The 10,807-nt window shown below is 47.1% G+C and overlaps 1 protein-coding gene across 1 annotated transcript; it reads left to right on the top strand.

Annotated features, from left to right (window-relative positions):
* The first annotated feature begins 383 nt into the window (after window positions 1–383).
* GFI1 (growth factor independent 1 transcriptional repressor) lies at window positions 384–10,426 on the top strand. Its single transcript, XM_032696945.1, has 6 exons — window positions 384–501; window positions 711–917; window positions 5,590–6,005; window positions 6,095–6,232; window positions 7,811–7,976; window positions 10,040–10,426. Exons 1-6 carry the CDS (start codon window positions 387–389, stop codon window positions 10,216–10,218), a joined length of 1,221 nt encoding a protein of 406 aa, XP_032552836.1. The 5' UTR covers window positions 384–386; the 3' UTR covers window positions 10,219–10,426.
* Window positions 10,427–10,807: the final 381 nt, after the last annotated feature.

Genomic DNA, 10,807 nt, shown 5'->3' with positions numbered 1-10,807 from the left:
ACCCCCAGCTCCCTCTGCCCCCCTCGTCCAACGAATGGTGCCCGGCTACTGCTGTTGCCTGTTCCCCGCGATCTGGCTGCGACCGACGGGCTGCCGGCGCGTGGCCGGGGCGGCCCCAAGGCCCTCGTGTGGAGGGTGGAAAGGCGTTGGCCAGGGGCGGTGGGAGGCTGAGTTGCGCTCAGGGAAGGGGGGGGGCGAGTCGAGCGGGGCCGGGGGCGGCGGCCGGAGCCACCTGCGCGCCGCCACCTGGCGCACCGCCCCCGACGAGCGGCCCCTCCTGGCCGGCGCCCCGGGCCCTCACCGGCAAGATCGCCGCCTTCCCGCAGGTCGCCTTCTCGCCGCCGCCCCACAGGAGACTCGGGGGTGACGCTCGCCGCCGCGCCACCATGCCGAGGTCCTTCCTAGTGAAGAGCAAGAAAGCGCACAGCTACCACCAGCCCCGCTCCGCCGACGAGGACTACAGCCTGCGGCTGGAGACGGTGCTAGCCCAGATCTGTGCAGGTAGGAGTCTGCCCGCCTGCCCCGCATCACCCCGCTGCTCACGGCACCGGCCAGTCGCTGTGCAGCCCCCGCGGGACGCCGGAGGGGCTGATGCGGGGTTTTAGAGCGTCCGACATCAAACCTTGGTGGGAGCGAGACCGCCGCGGGAGGTGGCTGGCTCCCACCATGGATCCGCACTGATGAGCCCCCTCGCCCCCTTTGCCCTGCAGACAGCAAGATCCCCGAGGACACGGAGCTGTGCCGCACTGCCCCGCCCGATCCGGAGACTTCCCAAGGGCGCTTCTCCCCGGAATCCCACCTTACCGAGGCTGCCGATGGCACCTCCGAGTCAGTGCCCAGCTGCGAGGGCAGCGTCTGTGACAGGGTGTCCGAGTTCGAGGATTTCTGGAGACCTCCCTCGCCCTCCGTCTCTCCAGGTAGGACCGGGGCGAGCATCGCCCAGCGGGGGTCCAGCTGCATGTCAGCGTCCGTGCCGTGGGGCAATGCAGCATGTATTTCGTGATTGGTCGCTGCTGCCGAAAACGAGTACAAGGGACAGATATGCCTGTCTCTTTTTTATTATTATTTTCTTCCCCCCACAAATTTGCCAGAATCTGTTCCTTCCACTCGTTTTCGGGTTACATCTTTCGGGTTACTTTCCCAGCCCGTGTCCCGCTGCTCCCTCAGCAGGCTGTAGAAAAGTTGTCATGATATGGGGTGTTGATTTTTTTGTTTATAATTGTTAAAAGCAGGTCGGTTATGTTTTTAAGGGTCCCGGCATTTCCTACATTGCCTACACGGAGCTTATAAGTTTTTTTAAGACAGTACAAATTTCTGCTAGGCAGTCTATATACCTGTAGCAAACAACGTTGATTTTGTGTTTTTTACTACCTGCTAGACATCTTCCCCAACACCCTTTCAGGTTATTTCTTGACTCTTGCCTATAAAAAGGATCTGCCTCTCTCTCTTCCCACCCCCTCTCTTTTGGTGGTTTTTTTTGGATTGGGGTTTTTTGTTTGTTTATTTTTCTTTTCCATAAACGCATTTGTAAAAACCAGAGGAAAATATTGATGGTCAGATTTAAACACCCCAAATCCAGGAAACTCACACTTATGGCTGTAGTGCCTGTCTCTGGCTCCCTCGTCCTGCCTTTGATGTGGTTGGAGCAGTGGGAAATGCTGTCCCCAGCCTGGCGCAAATACTTATCTCGTTTAAAAATACGGTGGTGTCATTTTATAACAAAACTACGTGCGTATATAAAACTATTTTTTATTGCTTCGATTAAAAAGTGACAGCTGGAAAAAAGAACAATTTCTGCCTCGGTAAAGGAGAGATTGTGTCAGGTTTACCAAGTGACAGCAGACACCAGCAAACGAATAATTAGTCCCAGTTCACCACCGGGTTTTCCTACTTTGTCTTTATAGTGTCCTCGCATATCAGTGGCTGATTGTAATCATGTGGGTTTGCATTTTTAAAGCCTCATCTTCTTTTAAGAGTCCGAAGCCCCTTTGAAGGAACATTCAAAATGCTGCCCAGCATCATCACAGCCAGCCACAGGACAGTTTTAGTCTGTCCAAATGACAGACCAGACCAAATGCAACAATGCAACAGTCTCTCTTCTGATAATATTTCTGCACAAAGTGTAGCCATGTGGGTAATTTTTTTTCTAATGAATTTGTCCTGCTTCTCCTTTCCCAAATAATTACAATTTCTGCACAGGAAACAGACTGTTTTCACGTGTTGTATAAAGGCAGATGTAAAGTGGAGCAGGTATTTACCAGGTCTACTCTGCCTTTTCTTCTTCTCCACTCATTTCTTCCCTGACAGTGGGATTCACTAGCTCCCAGCCAATCATCCAGCTATCCCGGGAAAATAGCTTTGCAAAATGCGGGTGACATCCCCAGAGCAAGATTTTTTGAATTGTAGGGGGGTGCGGTTCTGGGATTGTCTGATCCCATTCATAGGAGGACCAGGAAGGTAAGGAACTCCCAAGAAGTGTAAGAACTTTATTAAATGAATCTCAGTGCATTGAGACAGGTGCTGTTATGTTAATGATGAAGACGGCAGCAGGATTAGATAGTTAGGCTTCCTCCCTCAGCTCCCCCCAAAGCCCTCTGCCTTCCAGCTGCTTTGTCAGATTCAGTGCAAAGCTGGAATTTGTGTCTAGGTCACTTCTCTAAGATACCCTGGTGAGAGACTGTATTCCTGTGATTGTGTTTGGATGAGGCACAGTTTTTGTGTTTTGCCAGGTAGAGCAAATGAGAAATGATGATTCTAAGTCATGCTCAGAGCAGGCATGGTGAGCAGTACGATGACCCCCTTATCTCTTGAATATAGGTGCAGGTTACACTTCAGTATGCAGTGAAATCCGTATTTCACTTTTGGTTTTGAGTGCTGTGCTGCTGATCTAGGTGGGCATACAGCATACAGACACACTACCTTTTAACTCTGTAATAGACTGCTGACTCCATTAGTGCAAATCATTTTGCTGTTTAACCTCACTTTCTGTGTGTGTCTCTAATCACACACGTTTGCATATACAGAAGCTGCATGGGAGCTCATGCAGCAGTGTATTAGTAAGTCCTGATGAGTCTCTTGGTGCTCCAGTCTTGAAAGGAGACTTGTACTGGGTATAATGGGCAGAAGGTGGTGTTTTGTGCTCTGTTTAAGAGGACACTTGAATCTTTCTTTGCTATGCATATGAGCCATTTAAGGTTGAGTTTATCTTGCCTTCAAAAAAGAACACTGATTTTTTTTTTTTCTCCCAGAAGTAGTCTGTATAAAGGCTGCACCGAATTTCTAGGAAAATGAGGGAGAATCTTTGTCTCCCTCCCTGCTCCCCCCTAGATGCTGTGGAGTGGAGGAGAGGCAGACACAGAAGTACCTTGCAGTGTGGCAGAGCAGGGTTTGGAGGTTGCTTTTACACTGGGTACAGGGCTTGGATGGCTTGAGTATGACGTGAGTGACTCCCTTGCACTTGTGCTTGAGAGGGCTCCAAAGCATGCGAGGTGATGGAAGGAACATTGCACGCAAACTGATCTGTGGTGCAATGTTCACCGTGTACTGTATTGCCAATTCCAAGGGCTCAAAAATCAGGTCAGCCTTCCCTCTCTTCTCACTCGATGAGCTGGCTTAGAAATCAAGATTGTAAGTAATACCTTATGGATATTTGGTCTAGTGTTGAAAAATTAAGGGTTTCTGTTTTCATACTTTTCTTTAATGTTTGGACTAGAAGTCGGCTTTAAGGGGGGGAGGAAAGGTTAAAACAAGAACAAGCAAACAAAAAAGCTGAAGGCCTGATGAAATCATGCAGTTTTAAGAGCTGGGACTTTAAAATAGTTTTTAATTTTGTGATAAAATCGTAAGAGATGGCAACACTGAAACTGGTTGCAAAGACACGAGAGATGATGTGACACTGACCGCAACTTTGCAGTCAGTGCAGAAAAGGAAAAATCATGCTCAGCACCGTGTCAGCTAATTTGATTTCATTGCTCTGTTCAAATGTCCCAGTTGGTATATGTGTGCATATATATCCAACCAAAAGACTGCTAATTTCAGTGGAAGAATTTGAGACTGTTAACGTCTGAAATTACGTAAAAGATAGGAAACAGTCATGTCATTCAAAGCTCAGTTTTCACCTGATTTCTCACTCCCTTCTGTAACCTCTCAGTGACCATTTGCCTATCCAAATGGATAGCCTAACACATCATTCCTTCCTTCCCTAGTCCACCCCTGGTTATCTTGTTTTACCGAAGGCTGAGAAGGCCATGGGAGCTGTGAAGATGACAGGAGGGAGAATAAGTAGGAGAGCGGTTGTGGGTGGACAAGATTTTGGATAAGAGGCGTTAATCTGGAAGCCCAAGTTGTAAGCAGTGCCAATATCTCTATGAAGGCATTGGTGTTTCAGCAGTTAACTGATTCATCTTTTCCTTGGTTCACTAAAACATTCGTCCAGTGGAGACATTTGACTCTCCCAATACTGCTGTGTGTTGTGATGAGAAGTGAAAGCAGTGCATCTCAGCCATTAATCAGCATCTCTGGCAGACATGGTTGGGGTCTGGTACCTCATGCTCCATGCCCAACTGTGCTTTCCTCCATGCAAGGCTTCCTAAGCATTTGTGCCTCATCTGAAAGGCTGTGCTCCTTCCATTGTATCAGACTCTGCTATGGGCCCCCGAGTGTGATTGATATTGTAGTGCCCAGTGCCTTGGTCAGATGCCATTGCCAAAGATGAGCCTGTTAGAGTCAACTAAAGCCATCTAAGCTTGTCCTGATGGAAGTTTGCTTTGATTATCACTGGTAGGAAAATGTTAATTGTGTCTTCAGTTTTTAATGTGCCTTATACTGATGACTTTACAAAGCTCTGTGTTGTGGGTGGACTCAATTTCTTCACATGGAGAACCTCAGAGCAATCTGAAACAATCATGATTGTTTTTCAGATGAGAATTGATTTTAGTTGTTCGGGTTTTTTTTTTCTGAAAAAGTGCGGCATATTATGCAAGCATCTCAGAAGCTGTTATTTATTTCAGTTATGTTGTAGTATAGTTATGGTCAATTGTGGCATGAAGTTGTGAGACTAGATTGGGACATTAAATCGTGCAACAAGCTGCTTTCGTTGAACAGGTAAATCTTGGTACATATTTGCTGTGTCTGGCACCTCTGTAATGTCATATTTGCTATATGGATGTGTAGAATCTCTGTCAGAGCTTAAACATGGACTGTGAGCTTTGATGTCTATCTTGGGACATAGTAGATACATGTTTCTGAGAAGTTGCAGATAAAACTGTAGGAAGTTGCAGACTGAGTAGTTTAGACTGTTTACACAGTCAGATCAGTGTGTATACACCTGGACACCCAGAGATGGAGACAGAAAAAATTGATGTCTGCTTTAAGTAATTTGGCTGGGACATCCAGTAAGTAGGTTGTACTGGATGCTCAGCCCCTAATGTGCAATGTAAAATGTCCTCCCATGAGAGATGAAAGGGCAGCCTCAGTGTGCAGTACAGGGGTCTGCCTCTGGGCATAAGTCTGAGTGCTGAGACTGTTCTGCCCCGTGATAGTGTCTGGATTGTGAAGCACACTAATTCCCATGCCCTTGTGTTTCCACAGCCTCGGAGAGATCTGTGTGTCCATCCCTAGATGAAGCACCCCCTTTCTCGGTGCCCTTCAAACCGTACATGTGGAACAGCCTGGGTGGCTCTGAGCTGAGGCACCTTGTGCAAAGCTACAGGCCCTGCCCAACGCTGGAGCGAACCTCAACGCTGGGACTCTTCTGCGACCGAGGCTCTGAGCCTGCCCTATATGGTGCTGAGTGTGGCTCTTCCCTTGGACTGTATGGTGACTTCAGCTCCCCGGGCACGGGGCTGTTTGAGCGCTCGCCGGCAGCAGCTCCTGGACTCTATGCCGAAACGCAGCCTGGGCTGCAGCAGGAGAAGGGACCAGGTGGCATCAAAGTGGAGTCAGACCTCTTGTGCCGCCCGTTGCTCATCAGCACTGGCTCTTACAAGTGTGTTAAGTGCAGCAAGGTAGGGGTGCCTTTCTCCCACACTGGTTATGACTCTTCCCCAGAGCCTTCTCCCTGGTGAACCTGACCCCGTGTACTCTCTTCCCTCAGGTTTTCTCCACACCGCACGGCCTTGAGGTGCATGTGCGCCGCTCACACAGTGGCACGAGGCCCTTTGCCTGTGACATGTGTGGCAAAACCTTCGGCCATGCAGTCAGCCTGGAGCAGCACAAGGCCGTGCACTCACAGGTGAGAGCAGGGCAGGCTGCCAGGATGAAGGTCTGGGAGCCAGGGCCAGCTGCCTTATTCAGCTGGCTCTGGGGAGGGCAGGAAGGCAATTGCAGGGCAAGAGTTGGGGATCTAAACTGAGGAGGGGAAGAGAACATGGTAGGGCTGCAGGTGGGCAGTTGTAGGTGAAGAATATGTGACAAGCAGGGGAAAGGGTGGGCAGCTAGTGAGCAAAGGAGCTAATCAACAAATTAAAGAACGCAGGCTTTGTTTCCATTCCTCAGACCTTGCATGCATCTGTATTAAGCAATGGGCACTCTTGGCACTCCAGAGGTAACAGATAATAAATTTTCACTCTCAGAGCTGGAAATTGTAATGCAGATGTGGACTTCTCTTTAACAGCTAAAGCAACTCACTGTGATTTCTTTGGATGCAGCTCTCCTCATTCTTTCTCCTCCTTCCCCCAAAGAAGTGAGTCTTTCCTTGTTTGTAGTCACTGTGTCTGTGAAGGGAACATCTGAATGACCAGTCAGGTATAGAGCACAGACTTCACCCGTCTCGACACACTCTGAGTCACACCCCAGAAGAATATGGTAGTTAATTTTGGTAGGAGGACTTGTAACATTTTCCACCTGCTGATACTGTGCCATATTTCCCCTTCCCCACCCACTTGGCTTGGCAAATCTTCCTTCTTCAGACTGGCTTTTGGTGGATAGAGTTACAGCAATGTTTTTTTGCAAACTGTTTTATTTATAATTTCATGAGTGTGCAACCAGCAGAGCACACAATGAGGGGAGATATCTCATCATCCGTTAAACAATGGTGAAAAGAGCACACTGCATACTGTGTCTACGGAGGGGACAGCATTTCAGGAAGAGTGCACTAAAAGCCAAATAAAGAAGGTGATTGTGTGAAAGCATAAAAGGAAGAGGAAGGTGCAGTGGAGGTTAAGGGATGGAAAGAAGAGGTGATTTGTGGTGGAGAGGAAGGAGTGTGTGAGGGAGAGGTGAGAGACATAAGATTTTAAAGCATTTGTTTTTATATGTTAAAGTAGTAACCTGAAAAGCTGTTTTTCCCAGGTGCTCTACATACCTTTCACTTGAATTTTAATGGAACTACAGATAAGCAGTTAGCTGTTACCTTGCCAGCAGAACTCAGTCTGCCACAGGGATTTCCCAGGAGAGCCAAGCAGACCTTAGCACCCACTTTCCTGTGTACAGTGAAGAGGTGGCCTCTGAACAGCGCTGCAGCTGTTTGGCTTCCCAGTAGAGTGATTACTTCTCGGGCCCCTGTTAAAATGTGCAGGTAGACTGCCTGGTCCATCAGGGCTGCCCCCACCTGGCTATTCTTGCCAGCAGGAAGAGCTGTTCAATTAAATTTTTTGAGGAGCAGTGCACAGCACTGGGAGAGGATTCATTATCTTTTTTATCATGTGGTGCTATCAGGCCAGTGTTAGTGTCTCTGAGTGCCAGTTTAGCTCTCTAGAGAAGTGTAAGTGCTTGCTAAGGCAGAAGGGACAACACTGATGTGCTGCTGGGTAGTTTGTTGCTGATGGGATCATTGGTGTGGTGTAATATGTTTGTGCTCATCCCTCTGCAGGAACGCAGCTTTGATTGTAAGATCTGTGGCAAGAGTTTTAAGAGATCTTCTACTCTGTCGACCCACCTGCTCATCCACTCGGACACCCGACCCTATCCGTGCCAGTACTGTGGGAAGCGATTCCACCAGAAATCTGATATGAAGAAACACACCTTCATTCACACAGGTCAGCCCTGCAGCTGCTGGTATTCAGCCCCGACACAAGGGCAGAGGTTTCTCTGCAGCAGTCCATTCCTACTCAGCTGGGACAGTACACACACATCTCCCGGTGCTTCTCACTGCCCCGCTGCTATTCATGCTATCTGAGCTGTACTTGGGCAAAGGAGGGTGATTTGAATGTGGTTTACTGAACAGCAGCTGCAAAACAACCCAAATCCTAGCAATCCAATCAGTGTTCTCTTAATAGGATCCACCAATGTTTATTCAAAGGGTTTTTGTGTAAGATGATTTGTAGAGTATTATATTCGTGTAGCCTTGATTTACAGCTGAGGTCCCTGGAAAATGACAGGTGAATTTGATTGCAGCATTGCTTTTTGCAGGATCTACCAATTTACAATAGGAGCAACAGGAGTCTCCTCCTCTAGATCAAACACTAAACTGGAGGGCTGAGGATCCAGCTCTTAGTCTAAATATTTGTTCAGAGATTGCACTTCCACCCAGACTTTCTGAGAAATGGCTGCAGTTTGATACAAAATGGAAGGAGAGGTGCAGAGTTCTCAAGTTTCACTGTTAGTAATAAACATGGAAACTAATAAAGTGCAGGTGAATCACCAAAGGAAATTGTTTTAAAAATGTCATTCAGTGAAAAGGCAGGTTTATCAGAAATCATTAAAAGAAAATCTTGCCTTTCAGACCTGCACTGTTCACTTAAAGTAGAGGGAAATGAATGATGTGTGAGATATGGAAGAATTTGTAGACATGAAATAATAGCTTTACTGGCCAAACCCAAGGTTCAGATAACAAAAATCCTTTTTCCTGATGTGTCCACTAGCAGATATCAAGGGTGAAGCCTAAAAATGGCAAATATGTAGAAAGATGGCACTGTATGTGGTGCTGCTTGACTGTGACTTTTCTAGGTGATAAGCAGTGAACAATAAGTGTTACTTATAAGGATTTTCCACTAGATGGTCTCTGGATGAAAATGAACTATTTAGAAGTAACACAAGTATTTCCATAATAACTTTTTCAAATGAGGCTTGATTAAGTAGAATTTCAGCCAAATTCTGAATCAGTCAAACCCATTATTTTGTTGTGAGATCAGAAACTGTGCCTGGGCTTTTAAACTGCTAATATAAAACCAGGTCCTTGACTGAATCAGGGATTCCGTTCGTATGCAGCATATACTTGTGAACTGAGACTTCAGCAAATTTGGTATTATTTTACGATTCTAAGAATCTTATCTTCAAACATCCAGAGAGTTTGTTGCTCCAGCTGAAGTCAGCGGGCTCTGCAGGTGCAAAGCCACTCTGAAAATCTGGCTTGGTATTGTGGTTGGGTTCCCTTTTATTCGTTATTTGATAATAAACACTATGAAAATACACTGAGATCCTGCTCCCATGGAGGCCAGTGGAGTTTTGCCACTGAGAGCTCTGTAGAAGTTCCAGAGGCTGCATTTATTCTCATTTACATTATTTGCCTTCAGGAGAGCTTCAAGGCTGTGACTGCTAGCATTTCAGTGTGGGGAACAGAGAGAAGAACAGATGTTTGGATAAACCCTGCCCTTCAGAGCTCGCTGAATGGCCCTAATACCTCCCTTGAGTACAGATCCCAGCTCACTGGGTTGGTCTTAACAACCTCCACCTACCTATTCCCCCTGCCCCTATGCTGATGGTATAGTAATCCATGTCACGCATTCATCACTTTTCAAGGAGTTCCTCACGTTTCTAGGGCACAAAGCCAGTTTAAATTGGACAGAGCCCATGCAGCCAAATATGTTCACAAAGTGTAGTATCCTGAGAGCACTCTGTGCTTCAGACTGCTCCCAGGACTATACTGGGATGATGGACGTGCATCCAAGTGCAGACCTGCTCAGCTGTAGTGCAGGCTCAACTAATGCTTTGAGGCTCCCAACTGCATGTTTTTTGTAAGAATGACTTCTTAGGTAATCACACAGGAATCTGTTTAATAAGCTGTAAGGCCCAGTGTGCATTTGCTGTTCGCTGTGGTCCCATGTAAGCAGCATGATGCCTCTTTCACACCCTCTCTCATTTTCCCACCTCCTTCTTGCAGGTGAGAAGCCTCACAAGTGCCAGGTGTGTGGAAAAGCCTTTAGTCAGAGCTCCAACCTCATCACCCACAGTCGGAAGCACACAGGCTTCAAGCCCTTTGGCTGTGATCTGTGTGGCAAAGGCTTCCAGCGAAAGGTGGATTTACGGAGACACCGGGAGACACAGCATGGCCTGAAATGAGCCTCATCTCCAATACGGAAAGCCTACAACACTATGAGAACAGACTCCCTTGGCTTCCTTGCTGGGCCCAAGCCATTTCCTGAACACGAACCCTGGCATTATCTTTCTGAACAGAGCTTGAAGAGGAAAGAAGAGGACAGAGCCATGCATGGACAGCTCAACCTGAATGACTGAAAGTAGAAATTAAAGGCTGGCATTTTTCTCTTTCTTTTCTCTTCTTTGTCTCTGAAATAACACTGGAAAATAAGTCTTTTAGATATGAAGCCTTGATATTCCAAAGATGGATAAGCTACCAAATGTCTGTAAGGTGGAAAATACTTCTCCCATGGCCATGATGAACCCCTTCAAGTTTTCAGTAGCTTGAATCACTTTGCAGGAAAACATGGGTATAACAGTGTTTACATGGTGCAATGACAGAGAGCCATCAGCACTTGCCTTGGTTAAGTCCAGTGCTGGATGGGTTCACTCTTGGATGGTTTCCTTTCAGGAAAACCTGGAGGATCAGGACTGTGCAGTTTGACATCTTGCTGGTTTTTAAGCAAAGGTACCAATTTGGGTCTGAGTCTGCTCTCACTTGTTCTGGTGCAAA

Source organism: Chiroxiphia lanceolata, chromosome 9 (genome assembly GCF_009829145.1).
Source record: "Chiroxiphia lanceolata isolate bChiLan1 chromosome 9, bChiLan1.pri, whole genome shotgun sequence".
NCBI classification, from domain to species: Eukaryota; Metazoa; Chordata; class Aves; order Passeriformes; family Pipridae; genus Chiroxiphia; species Chiroxiphia lanceolata.
The sequence above is the reverse complement of the archived record's forward strand: the minus strand, read 5'-3'. Positions and strand labels throughout refer to the sequence as shown.

Excerpts from the sequence above, each read along its gene's own strand:
- GFI1 (XM_032696945.1), top strand. The coding sequence starts at position 387 with ATGCCGAGGTCCTTCCTAGTGAAGAGCAAGAAAGCGCACAGCTACCAC. Across the intron at positions 918-5,589 it reads CTCGCCCTCCGTCTCTCCAG|CCTCGGAGAGATCTGTGTGT; the intron begins GTAGGACCGGGG and ends GTGTTTCCACAG. Across the intron at positions 7,977-10,039 it reads ACACACCTTCATTCACACAG|GTGAGAAGCCTCACAAGTGC; the intron begins GTCAGCCCTGCA and ends TCCTTCTTGCAG.